Source organism: Argiope bruennichi, chromosome 11, assembly GCF_947563725.1.
Source record: "Argiope bruennichi chromosome 11, qqArgBrue1.1, whole genome shotgun sequence".
NCBI classification, from domain to species: Eukaryota; Metazoa; Arthropoda; class Arachnida; order Araneae; family Araneidae; genus Argiope; species Argiope bruennichi.
The window spans coordinates 89,557,385-89,579,460 of NC_079161.1; the positions used below are offsets into that span (position 1 = coordinate 89,557,385).

Below are 22,076 nucleotides of genomic sequence, written 5' to 3' on the forward strand. Positions count from 1 at the left end.
ACATAAAATTAAAACCGACTGATTCCTTCGATATCTTTTTAGTACATTCACCTAAGACTGATCGATCGTATATTAATTTTTAAGCATAATAGAAAAAATATTTATATATATTTTTTATTTTTCAGTGCCCAAGGTAAAAATATCAATAGTGAGGAAACTTGAGATTCATTTTACTTGAATTTAAAGTTGCAGTTTTTGATAATTCTATCTCATTTCTGCTGTTTTTGATAATGAAGCATAGTCTAGTGTTTACATGAGGTTTCAAGGTCCTTTAACCATAGAATCATCAATTTTATATTAATAAAATGAAAAGAAATTTTAAAAAACTGATTATATTCCACGTATTATACAACAAGGAAGTGTTATATTCTTTTTTGTTAAATATATGTTGAACATAAGTTAAAGAAAATGTTATCTGTAAATATTTCTCATACAAAATACATACTTTTATGGATGTGATTTCATAGATCGCTGCAAAAGAAACCATTTATTTCTTCTATACAATTAGAAAGAATCATTAGATGAATGGATTATTCTAAGCATAACTAATTTTATATTCCTTTTATAAGCTTTTTACATTTTTAGAAAATATTTTGAAAAAACGTAATTACTTGTATCTAAAATGTCTGTTTTAAATCTAATTTTTAAGGATGGGTGATGTAAAATATTATGCTCTAAAATGCGATTCTTTTAAAATTGAATTTATCCATTTCCTACATTGTTTACTACTTTCATGAGTCACAAATTGGACAAAGATATTCCTTTCCTCTTCTGCAGATTTTCCTCCCAGAAGGAATGCTAATTAATTCCTAACCGCCCGAAAGCAGTGTCAGAATACCGGTTGCTTATCGCATCGAATTTTCGCTTGAAGATTACAAAAGAAATTGAGGGTGCCACCCATGAGTGTGGAACTTGCGAAAATATCATTTGGGAATATGAAGAGATCCACTTGCTGGAGTTGCATCCAGCACTTGTTGTGTCTATTGGACAATTTGAATAGTTTGGTGGTTTGTTCCAAATGCTAAACGCCATTGCAGGCATGGGATTATCTGATTTCGATTTCTGAACAAGAATTTATGAAAGTCTGATCATCATCATGCTTTGTCATGGGTTTTGACTGAAAATCCACCAGAAAAATGGGTGAGAGTTTGGTGCAATGCATAAAACTCTCCCCCATTTTTCGGGTCAATGTATGGACCAAGATTGGAAAAGTAATGTTTGCATATTGAGAACTTTTTATTATTTATGGAAATTATGTAACTAAAGTATTATTTATGGAAATTTGTAAGTGGTCAAGAAAAAAATGTTGTTCCTCACACGCTGGTTTCACTTGACTTAGAACTTTGACCTTACAGTCAAGGTCAAAAGATTTTTTACATCTTGCGTGCTTATAAGTTCCTATAAATTCTTCTAACCCTTTGAGAGTTTCCCATTACGCTTCTCGAGTTTACAAGTCGGACGTATTGGAATTCACTGCGTCTGAGAACGAACGACTTGAAGAGCCTTCAACGCCACCTAAAGACTCTAAAGACACGTTGCCAAAATGCCTCACTCGTTACCGCCGAAAAATTTCCCCGCGTGGTGTGATTCGACCCTGGAGATCCACGACAAATGTGAACAAACGTATTCAAATGTATCGACGTAAAGATGGATTTTTGTTGCTATGTTTCAGGGACGATGGCTATTGTCTCACGGACGGTATCACGTCTTATGTGAGACGACACGATCCAAACTTGGACATATCACTGTTGCACCATTTGAGAGATGTGTTTGCGACAAAGTTATATGTGACGGATGAAGCAAGTTTGTATCGATGGGCACTGTTTAGAAGAAGATTGAAATATAATCATTCACTAAACGAATTACCAGTCCTTAACATGAAGATGAATGCTGGTAATTGTCCAACTTGTCAAAAGAATTGCATGAGATGGGTAGCCATTTTTGCATTAAATTCCGCACGGAAATTCAAAGTGAATCCAATTCCTCAAAACCCTTTAAAATGAATTTTTTTATAAAGTTATGCAAGTGTAACAATAGCAAAAAAAAAGTCTTGTCCAAATTTTTTCCTATAGCAAAGTAAAAAAAAAAAAAAATACTGTAAATTTTTTTGTGGCCTGTGAAAAGATTTGAGCTGAGATATACCTCTATTATATTCCGTCTGGTCAACAGATACATTTTCACCATGCTCGGACTACCAATGCTGATCGTTCCTCCTACTCTATCTCCCATTCCAGATGAAGAACCTGTGCCAATCTTGCCGGTTAAAGAGCCCATGACCCAAGTGTTTAAACATCAAAAGACTATGGTTGTTTTGTGCATTATTCTGGTGGATTTACTGTTGGCACAGGGAAAATTTCGTATTCTTGTGATCGAGTTTCCAGAAAACTACTGAGAAAAGTCTTGACTAAGGCGAATGCTGGAAATGTGTTTTTTACAGATCTTGGGATGAAGCGTTTTTACAAGAAACTTTTTGTGGACGTCATGCTGCACTATGCAACATTTCTCATACATCAAAGATATTACGTTTCCAAGTGTGTATTTTGTAAAAAGGAATGTCATCGTTGGATGGTTATTGAAGGGGGTGTTTCCATGTTAAATCGTATGAATATTGACCCTAGTCCGCATTGACGTATGTTTTTTCTCACACCTGGACTGTTACCGTTTCTTTGCCTGGGGACGTGGACCAATCAGAAGACGTTCTTACGCTTCGCCAGAGTATAAAAGGCCTCTCTTTCACGCATCACTTCATATCCATGTTTTCAGAGTCATGATGCTTGCGTAGCACAGTCATGTCTAAACCGAAAGTCCACATTGTTGGTTTGTTTGTTTGTTGTTTTATGGCACAAGAACCATATTTGGTTATACTGCGCCAATCAAACGGTAAAATGAGCCCACATTGTTGGATTTAAGAATAATGAAGCTACTTTCCAGAGGGGATCCAACTACTCATACAGCCATAGAGAGCCAGCGGGATTAGACAGCAGGTCAAGTTCTGTTGCATCTCCCAGGCCATACAATAAAACGGAATTTTACCCCTACAGACCAAGCATAAGTTCTTAATGTAGTTTCACCCACAAAGAAACATCCCAGGACAAAAAGAACACTAAAACAAGACAGATTCCCACTACAGATGTCCCAACCCAACCATCTACAAAACAAGACAACTGGGGAGACAGATTGATTGATTGATTGAGTTTTCTGGCGCAAGAGCCATGCTTGGCCATGCTGCGCCAATCTAATGGTAGAATTATAAAAAAGGTTTATAAAACATTCATTTATTAAAAAAACGAGATCAGCGGTGTAAAGATAAAAACATATGCAAAAAGATGAAACATATACAAATAGAGTCGAAACTATGATTCATAAGAAAACAAAACAGAGAAGTAATTCGTTTAATCTTTTATAGCAGTAAAGGAGTAAAAAGATGCTAAATACAAGTGAAAAAACTAATAGCTTTTAAAAAATTAAAAATATTTGGGTGGTATTTTTCACCCACCAGGTCTTGTAATGTTAAAGATGCCGAAGTAAAAAAACGTGCACGATAAGAATTAAAAATAGGACATTCAATTAACACATGATGAACAGTAAAAGAAACTTTGCAACTGTTGCACATAGGCGCATTTTCTCCAAATATGAGATGTTTATGGGTGAAGCGCGTATGCCCTATACGGAGACGAGTCAATTTAACATCCATCTCACGTATAGGATGAACAGGCCACGAAGCAATGCCCGTTTTAACAGAATGCAATTTATTTCCGATCTGCAGATCCCATAACTTTTGCCAGGTAGAAGAGAAGTGATGAACAACGGACCTTTTGACATCACAAAAGGGAAGAGCCATGCACAAAGAGGTCGATGCAGATTTAGCAGCCAAGTCTGCCCTCTCATCTCCCAAGATGCCAACATGACTCGGAATCCAACAGAAAATGATTTGAAACCCATCATTCTGCAGCAATCGCAAAGTAAACAAAATTTTAATAGCAATCGGATGTGTCCGATTGTCGTAATGCGAAAGTGTCTCCAAAGCACTCATACTGTCGGTGTAGATAATAAATTTACGCTGAGTAGAGGGTGAAATTTTCTGCAGAGCACAGAAAATTGCCACCAACTCAGCAGTAAAAACAGAGCAAAAATTATGAAGATGGTGGCTCAGTGTATCAGATGGAAGTATTATGCCACAGCCGACATGGCCATCTGATTTCGAGCCATCCGTGAAAATTGGATGAAAGGAAGAGTACTGATTGCGATGGTAGAAAAAATACTGTTGGAAAACCACAGGAGCAGTTGAGAATTTATCGAATCCAATGAAAGGATTCAAGTAAGAAAACTGTGGGATATCCCAGGGTGGGATACTATAGACATCAACAGCTTTAACACGAATCGTGTTCAAGTCCGAGTCATGAAGGAGCAATTTGGCTCTCTCGCAAAATGGAAGGATGTGAGAAGGGCGGGCATTATAAAGTCGACGAAGACCTACTGGCAATGACATTTGGCTCAAAGGATGTTTCGGAACAGATTTAGTTCGGAAATAAAATGTGGCAGACAATTTCTGTCGCCTTAAAGAAAGGGGTAGTTGGTGACATATAATATATAGGCTTTCAACTGGAGATGTCCGGAACGCACCAGAGCAAATGCGCAATGCTGAATGATGGACGGTATCCAATCGCCTCAAAACAGATGAGCGGGCGGAACCATATACCATACATCCATAATCTATCCGGGAGAGAATGATTGCCTGATAAATACGGAGAAGGAAGGTTCGATCGGCACCCCAAGATGTTTTTGAGAGAACTTTTAGAATATTTAATGATTTCTCACACTTCTTCCGCAAATATAATATATGCGGAAGGAAGGTGAGTTTCCGATCGAGAATCACTCCCAAAAACCGTACTTCATTCACCACAGGAATTTGAATATTCTTAACCCGAATACAAGGATCCTGGTGAATGTTTCTTTTCCGACAAAAGTGAATGCAGCTGCTTTTCTCTGGGGAGATAGTGTGGCCATTGTTATTGCACCAAGCTACCACTCCATTTACTGCGTTTTGCAATTGTCGCTCTATTAGTGCCATGTTACTACCTTGGCATGAGATCTGCAGATCGTCGACATAAAGAGTTCCATTAATAGATGGAGGCAAATGATTTAAAATCTGGCTCAGATGAATAATAAACAGTGTGACACTGAGGACACTTCCTTGTGGAACTCCCTCAGCTTGAATAAAATGATTAGAGTAAAAGTTGCCAATTCGAACACGAAAAGTACGTCTTGATAAAAAGTTTTGTAAAAATGTGGGCAAGTTACCCCTAAAACCTAGATTAAAAAGTGTTGAAAGTATGCCGTAGCGCCATGTACGGTCGTATGCCTTCTCAATGTCGAAAAATATGGAAACTAGGTGGTTCCTCCTCACAAAGGCATTGCGTATTTGGGTTTCCAGTAAAACGAGGTTGTCAAAAGTAGACCGACCTCTCCGGAAACCACTCTGCAACGGGGAGAGGCATCCTTGTTTCTCTAATTCGAAAATTAGACGAGCATTGACCATGCGCTCGAAGGTCTTACAGAGGCAATTTGTAAGAGCAATCGGTCTATAGTTCAGAGGAATTGATGCTTCCTTGCCAGGTTTTAATATTGGGATCACAATAGCTTCGCGCCATTGTGAAGGGTACTTCTGTTCAATCCATATTCTGTTAAATAATAACAACAGATTCGAAAGGGAAGTTGCATTCAAATGGCGGAGCATATTATATGGGATCCCATCTGGCCCGGAACTGGTATCATGAACTTGAGACAAGGCCATTTCCAATTCAATCATCCTGAATTCACAGTTATATGGAAGAGTACTTCGGGCATTGAAGCGCAAAGGCAACCGTTCCGCGCGATTCTTAATTGCCAGAAATTCAGGGCTGTAAGAATCCGTTTCGGAAACTTGTGCAAACGCTTGGCCGAGAATGTTAACAACGTCTAATGGGCTTGAATACATCATATTACCGGTTTTTATAACAGGAATAGAAGTTTCATTATAGATCCCATTAGCAGCCTTAACCTTTTTCCATAAAAGTTTACTCGAAGTAGAGGATGTGATGGATGAAACAAATTTAATCCACGATTCTCTCTTACTACGACGCCGAATGCGGCGAGCTAGCGCTTTGGATCTTTTAAAAGCGATCAAATTCTCAGTCGTAGGGTACCTTCTAAACAGATTCCAGAGTTTCTTTTGGTTCTTATGACTGTCGCGACAAGCTTCATTCCACCACGGCCTACGGAATTTTCTTAGACGTGGGGATGTTTTTGGAATGGCGGTGTTCGCGGCGTTCATTATTGTATCAATGACATTTTGTACTGATTTTGAAATATCTGCATCACTGACCATAGCCTCATTGATAACTGCTAGTTGGGAGAATGTAGTCCAATCTGCCCGCTGAAACAGAAAACGCGGAGGACAAATAGTCGCACCCCGACCATCAGCGTGGGAGATTATTAGGGGAAAGTGATCGCTATTGTGCAGATCATGTTCAATTCTCAAATTCATCAACGGTAGCAGTTCAGGAGTGCATATGGCTAGGTCAAGACAGTGGAAGCTACGTGTGGGCGTATGGAAGTACGTTTTCTCGTCATTATTGAGCAGACAGAGACAGTTATTAGCAATAAACTGTTCAATCTGCTGCCCTCGAGAGTTTGTACTATCCGAGCTCATAGAATACTATGTCCATTGAAGTCGCCAAATAAAATGAAGGGTGACGGAAGTTGGTCTACTAGATTGTCCAGGTCTTGCTGACGGATGACACCGTGTGGCGGAAGATAAATACAACAGACTGTGACCAAAGATCGTATATGGACCTGCACAGCCACAGCCTGAAGAGATGTATGTAAAATAAGAGGAGTGCTCGGATAAAAATTTGAGGTGAAAATACAGACACCTCCAGAACCTTGAGATCCAGTGTCTGTATCTTTCCGAACACAGATATATCCGCGTAACTTGATGGGAATGTTGGGTGTCAAGAAGGTTTCTTGAACACCGAAACAGATAGGATGAAATTTGTTAATAATTGATTTCATGTCATGAAGTTTGGAACGAATGCCGCGACAATTCCAAGAAACGAAGGTACCCATTAAGAGAGAGATTTAGATGGGGAGTGTGAGTGAGCAGCTGTAGGAGTTGCCTGATCTTCGCAACTCATAGATAGTGCATCTTCATCCTCAGACGGATGGAGCTTAAAATCAGGGATAGTTGGTGGGTATCAGGGATAATCCAAAGATAGACGTCAAATCCTTATGGGCTACACCATCTCTTGCTAATCCCAAAGCGACGGAATTCCAAGAAGTAGATTTTTGTAACCTAACAGAAAGATCTTTATGTGATATGCCACGTTTAGCAAGTTTCAATGTCAGTGAGGACTGAGGTTCTTTCTTACGAGTTTTTTTAGATGCTGATAGATCCGGTTTAGGAGATTCTGAAATACTTTGAATTGAATTATCAGAGTCAGATTCTGATGTTTTTACAGGTAGTTTTGGTTTTGGAGTTTGCTTTATGCAGTTTTCACAGGAACAATTTGTACAAAAAGGTTTTTGGACAACGGAGGCATAGCTAATGCCTGGCGTAGGTGTCTGAATTTGAACTCTACGTCTAGCTTCTGGGTATGTTATGTTTTCTTTTATTTTGATAATAGTGACTTCTTTTTCCAGTTTCCAGCGGGAGCAATTTCGAGAATAAGAGGGATGATCGCCACCACAGTTTACGCACTTTTCTGTTGCGGAGCACTGCTGGCTATCATGCCCTTTATCAGCACAGCGGGCACAAGTGAGTGTCCCGCGGCAATTAATCTTCGAGTGGCCAAAGCGCTGGCATTGGAAACACCTCAATGGATTTGGTATATAATGCCGCACAGGTAACTTAATATAACCGGCATATATAAATTCAGGTAGCTTGGGGCTATGGAAGGTGAGCACATAATGTTTTGTTGGAAGGAGTTGACCATCCCGCCGAATGGCAATCTGGCGTACATGAGTCACTCCTTGAGGTTTCAATTCTGAAGTTATTTCTTCCAGAGAGACATTAAATAATTCTCCGCAAATTATTACACCTTTGGAGAAGTTTAAGGATGTGTGTGGACTAACAGAAATGGGTATAGAAGCTAGAGCTTTCAGTTTCATGATTTGCTGTGATTGTTTTTTAGAATCGACTTCAATTAATAAGTCACCAGAACGCATTTTTTTAATAGACTGCACCTCACCGACGGTAGCAGAGACGGCTTTCTGAACTAAAAAAGGTGAAACGGAGTTAAAAGTATCTTGTTTTTCTGATTTTCGTTTAATTACAAAAAATTTGTCAAAATGATCAACATTAGTAAAAGTTTTATGTACTTTACGCCCACTGAAGGGACCACGTTTGGAGGAGCCCATACGATATTAGAAAAGATTCGGGTCCGACGGCACCGCCCACCACGGAGCCCAACAAGGGAAGGCAATTACCGGCTCTGGTCATGCCCAGCCTCGGCATCCACCCTAGTGCTAATCGGTACCTATACGCTCGGAGTTACCCCCGGGGACAGTGACCACCCTTAACGCCAAGCCCAAGGAGTAACCCCTTCGCTTGATCCCTAGCAGACTAGCCACTCAGGTGACTAGCTACCAGCCGATTGATGCACAGGGGACCACAGTGCACCACCCGTCTTTCTAATGGGTCGCCACGCACGGCAAACACATGGGGTTTTGGCTGTCCATGAGAAGCAAGAAGCAAACAGAGCGGCGACAGCTTCTCATGGAGAGCTCCCTCGCTTGCCGTCGAGGGAAGGAAAAAACAGCAGAAAGCAGAAGACGTAGGGGAGTTTGAACATGAAGGGAGTAAAGATCCCTGGGTACCTCGGGATTGGGACACCCGTACTCACCTATAGTAGGTGAGCCCCTGAGGGGCTGGGGAGACAGAGTCAACCTAGCCAAAAAAATTGATGATAATTACTCTAATTTTGAGATAGACCTAGCTCAACCAGAATTTCAAAAAATGGATATTGACAACTCATCCCAAGAAAACCGCACGATAAATGATACTAACTAACATTGATAATTTCTAACTCGTAAATCCGAAAAAAGCAGCAAAAATCAGGAAAACAGAAGAAAGAATAGAAATCATGGACACCTCAAACAGATTTGAAATACCGAATCAAAATCAAGAGAAACACAACAATAGACCTGCTCCTATCAACCTTAAATTATCAAGTAACTATAACATCACTCTGCAAAAAAAAATCCACAAAAACTACCCCCAGACAGAAAATAAACCTGTAAAAAATATGATTGCCATTCACCCAGCTAAAGAAGACGAAAGAAGAAAGATAATCGAACTACTAACTGAGAAAAAAGAAGAATTCATCTTATCGGAAAGTTACGAAGACAGGCCACTAAAAGTTATTATGAAAGGACTCCCCGGAGACACAGAGAAAGCAGATATTGCCAAAGAACTGGAAAAAAGAAACTATAATATAATCAGGATATCTCAACTCAAAAATACAAACTGAAAACCCTGTACCCAATTTTCCTGCTCGAAATCAAAAACTCAAGAAGTGCTCTTAATATATATAACAAAAAAACTCTCATCCATCTAAGAATCAAAATTGAAAGCTACAGAAGCAAAATAACAGCAACCATCTGCTACAACTGAGCAGGATTCCATCATTCAGCCAGGAACTGCAGATTAGCATCTAAATGTATCAAGTATGGTAGTACACAACAAACCAGGAGCTGTAATATGACAGAAAAATCCAAGACGCAGTCTGCGTAAATTGCAACGAAACCGGTCTCACAGCTGCATGGAAAGGTTGCACTAAATTCCCTCAATTAACAACGATTAATGGAAGACCCTCCTACGCTGAGATAGCAAGAAAACAACAGAGAAATCAATTCCCCCAGCCCGTTCCTCCCACCTCGAAAACAGAACGTGACCACAAATTTGACTCCTTTTGAAGATTTCCCCTCCATCCTAGAAACTTTGGAAATCCTAAAAGAACTACTCAAAGAATTTCCAAAATTAATTGAATCTGCCAAATTTGCAAAGGAAACTGAAAATAAAGAAGAGAAAAAGCTCATAACCCTCAACGCTCTCATGGGCTAAGTTTCCTACAAAACAAAATTCATTTCACTGCAGTAACCCAGCATCCTGATTGGCTTTTATCGAACAATTGCTTATCCTGCACCTTCACCCGAAAACCCTCTCCTACTCCCTTGACATCACTCCCTCTCTCCTTCACCTGCCTCACACAACTTTCTAGAAGATGATCAAGTCCAGTTTTTCTCCTTCCATTGTCCCATCAAGAACTATCACAGTTCATGCCATTTTACTCAAAAGTCATGTCTATTCAATCAGTCTTTCGTCATTAAGGGGATAGTCCTATTCCAAGGACGGGAGCCCGGATAAGCATATCGTGAAATTGAAGCTGAAGCATCACTTCATATCTCCTTTTCACACCCTTTGAGCATGAGTCTTGACAGTGTACAATATCTCGCTCTTGCAGAATGGATGATGAAAGATGGCAATTGGCGTATTCGCCGCTTAGCTTTGAGTCCCACTTGGATCCCGACGAGACTTTGGTGGTAGTGCCGACGAAAGAATCTTGAGGTGCTGTCACGTACGAAGACGTGGAAACAAACTGCACGGTGTACCCATTGACCGGATTTGCATTGGAAGATAGCATGGGCTGAGAATTCAGAGTTGAGCTAAATTCTTTGGAAAAGTTTTTGCAAGGAACCTTTTACAGCAACATCTTGAAAAATCCCGATAGTTGGGATGTGAGTATTGAGTCATTTGACATGGCAACATTTATGTTCCTAGGGGAAGAAAGGATTGTCTTTCTGGGGGACAAAGAGAACGTGGAAGAAGAAGTTTACAGACTGTTCCGAATGCATAAGGGTATGCCACCCTTCTAAGTGCTTGGGATTTGACGGAAGTCCCCCAGAAAAATGGGAAAGAGTTTGATACAATGAAGAGCATTACATCAAACGCTCTCTCATTTTTTTGGATCAAACTATTGGCCAAGTTTGGAAGCGTGATTTTACGTCTTGTTAACCAGCAGAGAGTTTTGTGTGCGAAAGTTTTGCCAGTGAAAAAATTTAAAAGAGATGCAAACAATGCAGCAATCCAAAATTGAAAAGAGATGAATGCAAAAGCAAAAAAATCCAAAATTGGAAAGATTGGATTTTGATTTTTTGGATTTTATTGGCACAAGAGCCATGGTACCAAAATTGAAAAAAAAATGAATGGAAAAGAAAAAAATCTAAAATTGGAACAAGTCATCACCAAAGTGTAAACAACGTCAAACATCAAACAGACAAAAAGATCAATTGAAAAAAAGTTTTTTCCTTCATGTGTCCCTATAATAGGATTTGTCTTTCTGCAGGCTTCATACATTTGGCTAACTGTATCCAGTAACTGCGATCTACTCTTTCAACCATGTTTTTCCAACTACAACTCAATAAATTTTTGCCTCCCTTGTCCATTTTGATTGGAGAAGGTTGAAACATGTGGATATTGGTGTGTTTCTTCGTAAGTTCAATCCTTACGCGTACCAGAACATTATGAAATACCTGGCCGTTCAAGAAAAGGAAGTTTTGTCGACCGTGGGATTGAAAATTCCTCCAAAGACACTGATGTCCCATTACGTGCCAATCGTGTTGGCCTACAAGCTCATCATGTCAGAATTTCCCGACACTGCAAAACTTTTCCTGAAGCAATTTCAGGAAGGTTTTGCTCACAAACATCGCATTAGAAAGTTTGTGGCTCACAAGAGGAAAGCCCCGTTGTTGTTATGTGTTGAGAAGAGTGACGACAGATGCTCTCGACTCCCCTGTGCATCGAGCAATTTATCAAAGACATGGTACGTTATCGGCAAGAAGTTCGGAAAAATCCAACAACTTACACCAGTGGGTTCTTTGTTAGGAAAGACGCCTCAGAATCCAATATGGGATATTTTAAAAAACGAAAATTGGACGATGCATCTACCTTTTCAGAGACTCGACATGATCCCGAATCAGATACCTATATTTTGCTTCTAAAGAAGAATCGTTACATGAAACGAAAGTGCCATATTCAGGCCTGCAAGTTGGCAAATAAATCGTCAGTAACCGAACTATCCTGAACCTAATCATAAAGGTAACTTTAGGCATTCCGAAAGAAAAAAATCCGTTTGTTTCTTGCGAACAGACTTTCCATTTCGTAAAATTTTGCGATAAACACTTTAAATGAAACGAAGTAAAACAGCGAGAAAATGCTGCAGAATCATTAGACATACATCAAATAAGGGCGCAGAAGAAAACGTTTTCTGAAGGGGAATGTATTCAAAATTTCGAATTCGATAATCTTGTTATTAATGAAGCACCGATTAAAACGTTGATCGACAGTGGTGCTAGAATTAATTGTGTAAAAAGATCGCTGGTAAACATACCGAAACAACCCGACCATTTATCGAACTGAAAAGTTGCTTCGGACAGATTGCTAACGGAGAAATTTATTATTTCGAACCGCGCTGGAACACACACACACAAACAGTTTAACTTCCGTGTTCGCAGTAACTAATCAACTTTTGCCCGATTGCAACATAACGCAAAAGAATTATGAACATCTGCTCGAAGAGAATGAGAAAGAAAAAGAGAAACCAACGCGATGAATCCTCCTCTGATAGAATTATTCCGAATAGTAAACAGAATAGTTATAGTAAACTTATTCTAATATTGAGCTATGTATATCCCTTCATCGAAAATTGTAGAAAGAAAGATGACAAATCAAGAGTTTTTATCCCCTAATAAGCTGAAAGCAGCCGAACTTTCATTGGTAAGTTTAGTCCAACAAAGTGAGTTTGCCAAAGAGATGAAAGATTTAAGATGTTCAGATGAAGTCTCAAGACAAAGTCATGTAAAAATTTTACATCCCTTTATTGATAAAGCATATATATTGAGAATTGGTGGAGGATTATCTCCAATAGTAATATGAGCTTTGACAAAAAGTTTCCGATACATTTACCAGGCAATCCTCGGTTGATGAGATTGGTAATTAATTACTTGTTATCACATCACGCATTTGCATATAGGACCTCGAACATTATTGTTTATTATAAAGCAAAGATTTTGGCCGATTAATAGCAGAGCTGATTGTAGAAAGATAGTCCACGAGTGTGTGACGTGTTTTATAGCTAAACCAGTAATGTGTGACCAGCTAATGGATTACCTACCAAAAGAGCGATGTAAGTCTAAACTTTCCATTTGTCATTTCTGGAGTTGACTTTTGTAGGCCATTCACAATTAAATGTAAGCACCAACGGAAAGGTACACCCTAAAAAAATTTATGCGGCGATATTTGTGTGTTTCGTCACAAAAGCTGTGTATTTGGTGCTCGTAACAGAGATAAGATTTCAAACATCGAATTTCTAAACATTGTATATTGCCTCTTGAACCTTAAATATTATTTACTCGTAATCTAGTGCATATATCATATATTTTATTAAACTTATTACGTCATTTGAGAAACGTTGCATTTATTATTGTGAATTTTATATTAATGTTGATTTGTAAAAGAATGCAATTTTGTTGAATGTTAAAGCATTGCAACGTCCGGTGGTATCTGCGTATACTACCGTTGCGCCATCTAGATGGAAAGAGTTTGGTTGTTAAAACAGCGCGTAGAGCGGCGAGCAGCTGGGAAGAGATGTGTGTTCCATCGTCTCTCATCATATTAATTAATGTTGTGGTGAAGAGCTTATAAGCCAGTTAACAGTTGCGAAACACGGGCAATTGCTTTTGTCTTATGGTCTTGATACTCGGCTGCAAACCCCAAGATCCCAGGTCTTATCCTAGCTTAATTCAATCCGCTACATTGGTGACCTCGGACGATGAACCTTCAACCTTCGTACAGTTGTTGTGGCGCCATCTACCCACAGCAACCCAAAGTCGTCGGACTCATTTGACGCAGCAACACAAAGTCGTCAGACTCATTTGACGCAGCAACACAAAGTCGTCAGACTCATTTGACGCAGCAACACAAAGTCGTCAGACTAATTTGACGCAGCAACACAAAGTCGTCAGACTCATTTGACGCAGCAACACAAAGTCGTCAGACTCACTTGGCGCAACAGCAATCACTCCCATACACACGCTCGCCATAACGCTTGGCGCTACTCAAATGGGTACAGGCACATTAGATTCAACAGCTAATACATCACCGCTCAACAGCCATATCGTTCGTCTCACCTCGGACTCACTGGAGGGAGAGTATTGTGGTTTACACCGGACGAATGCGTTTCGAATTTGGATCTCGAGAAGGAAGATATTATTTAAGGTCGAGCGTCCCACTCTGTAATGGCGGAATACATGCTTTTTTCTCCAACTCAAACACAAGATGTCATTAACCATGCGCTCCAGTGTTTTAAACAGATAACTTGTGAGGGCAATTGGCCTATAGTGCAGAGGGTTAGAGGAGTCTTTGCCGGGTTTCAGGATTGGAATCACAATAGCTTCATGCCATTGTAATGGGAACTTCTGTTCATTCCAAATACGGTTAAATAGAAATGGTTGGTTGGTTGAGATTTAATGGCGCAAGAGCCATGTTTGGCTAAACTGCGCCAATCAAATGGTAAAAATGGAAAGTTTTTAGAAACTCGTGAATAAAAAATCAATCATACAAGTGACAAAAAATCTAAAATATGGAGAACTATATGCAAATTAAGATAACAAGATAAAAATTCAAGAAATTGTTAAAAAATATTTAATAAAATCAATCGACAAATGATAATGTCAAAACTAGGGATAAAAAAATCATTACAGCCTTTTGACACGATATTTCTTTGAGTACTTGTCATGGACAGTGGTACTAACTGTCTTAGGATGAAATGTTTTAAAATTAACCCAATGAAATGGGCTGTTTTTTAATTTTTCTTTGAAAGTAAGATTATCAGTTGATGTAGGGGTTTTAAATATTACTGTTGGTTGTTCTTGCAGATCAATAACAGGGGAAGTTTCCTCAATAGTTTCATTTGGGTCATAGTCAATAGCGTCCTCAGCCACAGACGACCCGATATCATTGTCACTTTTGTTATTACAATTAGCGGCTATCGAAATATGCTCAGAAATCGTAGAAGCTGGTGAATAATCAGTTTTATGTACAGCTTTGGAGTGATTTGCCACATGCGTTGATGCAGATTTGTTTACTTCCATAGTAGCAGAAGTCGGAACCTGCATAGGCGAGGTTACCCAAAATTTGGATTTTTCTGACATTGATTCCTTTTGGTTTTCAACTGCGGTCTTCAGAGATTTTTTATATTTCTTTTTCTTTGTTACTAACTGAAAATCAGCCGAATCCTGTGAAGCTGACGCAACATCACAGGCCCGAACTGACACACTTTCATTCTGAGTAATACTTAGTTTAGTTGAATTAGAATTAGATTGTATGTCGGGAATTGCAGCTGATTTTACTAAAGCCAAAGAATCATTCAATATATTAAAAGATTTTGACTGCTTAGCTTTTGTCTGAGCTTTGGAAGCATAGCTAGTGCCTGTAGGGGTTTGGGATTTCACAAGTTTCCGAGCTTCGGTGAAAGATATCTGATTTTTTATTTTTGTACTTATTACTTCTTTTTCAAGCAACCACGTTGGGCAATTCCTAGAATACGAGGTGTGTGCACCTTTACAGTTTACACACTTTTCGACAGAGTTGCACTGCGAACTGTCATGACCGACATCTGCACAACGGGCGCAGGTCAGTCTCCCGCGGCAAGAAGTTTTAGAATGCCCAAAACGTTGGCATTTGAAACAACGCAGTGAACTGGGGATATACGGTCTTACTGGAAGACGCATATAGCCTGCTTTAATGTATTCTCGCAGTTTTGGAAACACAAATGTCAAAATCAAATGTTTTGTTTTATGGAAATCGCCATTTCTCCATACTGATATACGTCCCACATGACTCACCCACTGGCTTTTCAATTCTTTGAGAATTTCTTCCTCTTCATCATTGAACATTTCTCCGCAGGAGATAACTCCCCGGTACCCTACCCGATTTTTTCAAGATGCTGAAAAATCGATAATCGATTAAATTGTATCGATTACACTATCGATTTAAAATTTAATGTTGGGTAATTGATATAAAATAATCAATTGTGTAGTATCGATTATTTTATATCGATTTAAATTTCAATGTTGGATAATTGATATAAAATAATCGATATAAAATAATCAATTGTGTAGTATCGATTATTTTATATCGATTTAAATTTCAATGTTGGATAATTGATATAAAATAATCGATATAAAATAATCAATTGTGTAGTATCGATTTAAATTTCAATGTTGGATAATTGATATAAAATAATCGATATAAAATAATCAATTGTGTAGTATCGATTATTTTATATCGATTTAAATTTCAATGTTGGGTAATAAATAAATAAAATATCGATTAGTCTGTATCGATATTTCAATCGTTATTCAAACATGGTTATATAAAAAAACTCCCAAAAGTGATGATTTAAAAAAACTTTCAAAGATGGTAATTTAAAAAAACTCAAAGATGGTTGTTTTATTAAAAACTACCAAAGGTGGTGATTGTTTATTAATCTTCCAAATGTGGTTATTTTATTAAAAAATTTCTAAAGATGGTGATTTAAAAAAACTCCCAAAGGTGGTGATTTGTTTATTAAACTCCCAAATATGGTAATTTGTTTATTTTTCTTTTAAAGTTGGTAATTTTAAAAAATCCAAAAATGATTATTTTTTATTAAACTTCTTAAGATGGTGATTTAAAAACATCAAAGAGATAATGATTTTTTGATTAAACTTCTTAAGATGGTGATTTAAAAAATACAAAGATGATAATTTTTTATTAAACTTTTAAACATGGTTATTTGTTTATTAAATTCACAAATATAATAATTTTTTGATAAATTTCCAAAGATGGTGATTTATCCAAATATAATGATTTGTTTATTTAAAAATAAATCTAACGTAACTTTATGTTTGGGAAAAATGTACAATTTAATTTAACATAAAATCCCCGTTTTTAATAATGAAATTTTGATTTATTAATAAGTTTCGACAAATATCCCCCTATAAACAGTTTGTACCAATATGAAATTGTAAATACTCTCTAAAAATAAAACATTTAAAAGATTAATTAGTTAACATTTCGAGCGGTGTTTTTTGATCTACTCCTGTCTAGATTAAAAGAGGAAGCGATTATTAAACGGGTGTCAATAAACCTTAAAAGTATTAGAAAGTGATCTGTTATTTTTACTAGTTCGTTAACATTTCGATTTCCACCCGTTTCAAGACGAGACGGGAAGCGATTATTCAATGGGTATCAATAAACCTTGTTATTTTTACTAGTTACTATTAGTATAAAAGAGCGTAAAAATTGTGAATATATCTATTCGAATTTATTGAATAAGAAAATGGCGCTTGTACCCTTTGGTAAGTATGTTTTACATACTTCAAACTCTAAGGAACTCTATTAGTATAAAAGAGCGTAAAAATTGTGGATATATCTATTCGAATTTATTTAATAAGAAAATGGCGCTTGTACCCTTTGGTAAGTATGTTTTACATACTTCAAACTCTAAGGAACTCTATTGGTATAAAAGAGCGTAAAAATTGTGGATATATCTATTCGAATTTATTGAATAAGAAAATGGCGCTTGTACCCTTTGGTAAGTATGTTTTACATACTTCAAACTCTAAGGAACTCTATTAGTATAAAAGAGCGTAAAAATTGTGGATATATCTATTCGAATTTATTGACTAAGAAAATGGCGCTTGTACCCTTTGGTAAGTATGTTTTACATACTTCAAACTCTAAGGAACTCTATTAGTATAAAAGAGCGTAAAAATTGTGGATATATCTATTCGAATTTATTGACTAAGAAAATGGCGCTTGTACCCTTTGGTAAGTATGTTTTACATACTTCAAACTCTAAGGAACTCTATTAGTATAAAAGAGCGTAAAAATTGTGAATATATCTATTCGAATTTATTGAATAAGAAAATGGCGCTTGTACCCTTTGGTAAGTATGTTTTACATACTTCAAACTCTAAGGAACTCTATTAGTATAAAAGAGCGTAAAAATTGTGAATATATCTATTCGAATTTATTGAATAAGAAAATGGCGCTTGTACCCTTTGGTAAGTATGTTTTACATACTTCAAACTCTAAGGAACTCTATTAGTATAAAAGAGCGTAAAAATTGTGAATATATCTATTCGAATTTATTGAATAAGAAAATGGCGCTTGTACCCTTTGGTAAGTATGTTTTACATACTTCAAACTCTAAGGAACTCTATTAGTATAAAAGAGCGTAAAAATTGTGGATATATCTATTCGAATTTATTGAATAAGAAAATGGCTCTTGTACCCTTTGGTAAGTATTTTTTACATACTTCAAACTCTAAGGAACTCTATTAGTATAAAAGAGCGTAAAAATTGTGAATATATCTATTCGAATTTATTGAATAAGAAAATGGCGCTTGTACCCTTTGGTAAGTATGTTTTACATACTTCAAACTCTAAGGAACTCTATTAGTATAAAAGAGTGTAAAAATTGTGAATATATCTATTCGAATTTATTGAATAAGAAAATGGCGCTTGTACCCTTTGGTAAGTATGTTTTACATACTTCAAACTCTAAGGAACTCTATTAGTATAAAAGAGCGTAAAAATTGTGGATATATCTATTCGAATTTATTGAATAAGAAAATGGCGCTTGTACCCTTTGGTAAGTATGTTTTACATACTTCAAACTCTAAGGAACTCTATTAGTATAAAAGAGCGTAAAAATTGTGGATATATCTATTCGAATTTATTGAATAAGAAAATGGCTCTTGTACCCTTTGGTAAGTATTTTTTACATACTTCAAACTCTAAGGAACTCTATTAGTATAAAAGAGCGTAAAAATTGTGAATATATCTATTCGAATTTATTGAATAAGAAAATGGCGCTTGTACCCTTTGGTAAGTATGTTTTACATACTTCAAACTCTAAGGAACTCTATTAGTATAAAAGAGTGTAAAAATTGTGAATATATCTATTCGAATTTATTGAATAAGAAAATGGCGCTTGTACCCTTTGGTAAGTATGTTTTACATACTTCAAACTCTAAGGAACTCTATTAGTATAAAAGAGCGTAAAAATTGTGAATATATCTATTCGAATTTATTGAATAAGAAAATGGCGCTTGTACCCTTTGGTAAGTATGTTTTACATACTTCAAACTCTAAGGAACTCTATTAGTATAAAAGAGCGTAAAAATTGTGAATATATCTATTCGAATTTATTGAATAAGAAAATGGCGCTTGTACCCTTTGGTAAGTATGTTTTACATACTTCAAACTCTAAGGAACTCTATTAGTATAAAAGAGCGTAAAAATTGTGAATATATCTATTCGAATTTATTGAATAAGAAAATGGCGCTTGTACCCTTTGGTAAGTATGTTTTACATACTTCAAACTCTAAGGAACTCTATTAGTATAAAAGAGCGTAAAAATTGTGGATATATCTATTCGAATTTATTGAATAAGAAAATGGCGCTTGTACCCTTTGGTAAGTATGTTTTACATACTTCAAACTCTAAGGAACTCTATTAGTATAAAAGAGCGTAAAAATTGTGGATATATCTATTCGAATTTATTGAATAAGAAAATGGCTCTTGTACCCTTTGGTAAGTATTTTTTACATACTTCAAACTCTAAGGAACTCTATTAGTATAAAAGAGCGTAAAAATTGTGAATATATCTATTCGAATTTATTGAATAAGAAAATGGCGCTTGTACCCTTTGGTAAGTATGTTTTACATACTTCAAACTCTAAGGAACTCTATTAGTATAAAAGAGTGTAAAAATTGTGAATATATCTATTCGAATTTATTGAATAAGAAAATGGCGCTTGTACCCTTTGGTAAGTATGTTTTACATACTTCAAACTCTAAGGAACTCTATTAGTATAAAAGAGCGTAAAAATTGTGAATATATCTATTCGAATTTATTGAATAAGAAAATGGCGCTTGTACCCTTTGGTAAGTATGTTTTACATACTTCAAACTCTAAGGAACTCTATTAGTATAAAAGAGCGTAAAAATTGTGAATATATCTATTCGAATTTATTGAATAAGAAAATGGCGCTTGTACCCTTTGGTAAGTATGTTTTACATACTTCAAACTCTAAGGAACTCTATTAGTATAAAAGAGCGTAAAAATTGTGGATATATCTATTCGAATTTATTGAATAAGAAAATGGCTCTTGTACCCTTTGGTAAGTATTTTTTACATACTTCAAACTCTAAGGAACTCTATTAGTATAAAAGAGCGTAAAAATTGTGAATATATCTATTCGAATTTATTGAATAAGAAAATGGCGCTTGTACCCTTTGGTAAGTATGTTTTACATACTTCAAACTCTAAGGAACTCTATTAGTATAAAAGAGTGTAAAAATTGTGAATATATCTATTCGAATTTATTGAATAAGAAAATGGCGCTTGTACCCTTTGGTAAGTATGTTTTACATACTTCAAACTCTAAGGAACTCTATTAGTATAAAAGAGCGTAAAAATTGTGAATATATCTATTCGAATTTATTGAATAAGAAAATGGCGCTTGTACCCTTTGGTAAGTATGTTTTACATACTTCAAACTCTAAGGAACTCTATTAGTATAAAAGAGCGTAAAAATTGTGAATATATCTATTCGAATTTATTGAATAAGAAAATGGCGCTTGTACCCTTTGGTAAGTATGTTTTACATACTTCAAACTCTAAGGAACTCTATTAGTATAAAAGAGCGTAAAAATTGTGGATATAACTATTCGAATTTATTGAATATTGAATATTTCATCGCGGCAAGAAATTTTTGTTTAACGTTAGTGTAAAGAAGAAGAAGAAGAGAAAGTAAAAAAAAAAAAAAAAAAAAAAGCACGTGGTTTTTTTTTTACTCTTCTCTTTCTCTTCTTAACTTTATTCCCCTCAGGGGCTCACCTACTATAGGTGAGTACGGGTGTCCCAATCCCGAGGTACCCAGGGACCTTTACTCCCTTTAGGTTTACTCTCCTCTGCGCCTTCTGCTGTCACCTTTTGTTTTTCCTTTCCCTCGAGGGTAGGCGAGGGAGCTCTCCATGAGAAGCTGTCGCCGCTCTGTTTGCTTCCTGCTTCTCATGGACAGCAAATACCCCCACGTGTTGGCCGTGCGTGGCGACCCATTAGACGGGTGGTACATTTTGGTCCCCGATGTATCAATCGGCCGGTATCCTAGGCACATGACTGGGCTGCTCAAGGGGATCAAGCGAAGGGGTCACTCCTTGGGCTTGGCGTTAAGGGTGGTCACTGTCCCCGGGAGTGACTCCCAGCGTATAGGTTCTGGTTAGCATTATGGCAAGTGCCGAGGTTGGAAAGTTTCCAGAGCCGGCAACTACCATCCCTTGTTGGGCTCCGTGGTGGGCGATGCCGCCGGACCCGAATCATCATCAATATCGTATGGGTACTAATGTTCTTAACCACAGTAATGCTTTTGTAAAATTTTTTGTTGTTTATTCAGAAAAATCTTCGTTAAAATTTGTGTCACCAATTTTGATACATAAATCTATACTCGGCGTTGTCGGCGAAGTCCAAAATATTAAAAAGTTAAACAATGGAAGCCTACTTGTAGAAGTAAAAAATAACCAACAGTCACAAAATATTACAAAATTAAAAAAGATAGGAGACATAGAAGTCACTGTTTCTGCCCAACGTTTCCTTAACTATTCCAGAGGTGTCATATCTGAAAAAGAATTCCAGAGAGATCTTGAAGAGGACCTTTTAGATAATTTAAAAGATCAAAAAGTAATAGCAGTTCGCAGGATTACAATTAAAAAAAATAATCAAAATCTTCCTACCAAACATTTAATTCTAACATTCAATACTCCAGTTCTACCTAAATCTGTAAAAATAGCTTACATCAATTGCCCAGTTAAACCATATATTCCAGAACCACTCCGCTGCTTTAAATGTCAAAAATTCGGTCATTCAATTACAGCTTGCAGGGGAGATAAAGAAATTTGCGCTCGATGCTCCCTCCCGGACCACAAT

General features: G+C 36.8%; 2 protein-coding genes across 2 annotated transcripts; both read right to left on the minus strand.

Moving 5' to 3' along the window:
- Window positions 1–7,215: 7,215 nt before the first annotated feature.
- On the minus strand, window positions 7,216–8,205 carry LOC129956741 (uncharacterized). The gene is made up of 2 exons (XM_056068679.1): window positions 7,899–8,205; window positions 7,216–7,772 (listed from the first exon to the last, which is right to left on the minus strand). Exons 1-2 carry the CDS (start codon window positions 8,203–8,205, stop codon window positions 7,216–7,218), a joined length of 864 nt encoding a protein of 287 aa, XP_055924654.1.
- A 6,588-nt stretch (window positions 8,206–14,793) lies between these two features.
- On the minus strand, window positions 14,794–15,993 carry LOC129956742 (uncharacterized). The gene has a single exon (XM_056068680.1). The coding sequence runs from the start codon at window positions 15,991–15,993 to the stop codon at window positions 14,794–14,796; it is 1,200 nt and encodes a 399-aa protein (XP_055924655.1).
- Between the last annotated feature and the right edge of the window lie 6,083 nt (window positions 15,994–22,076).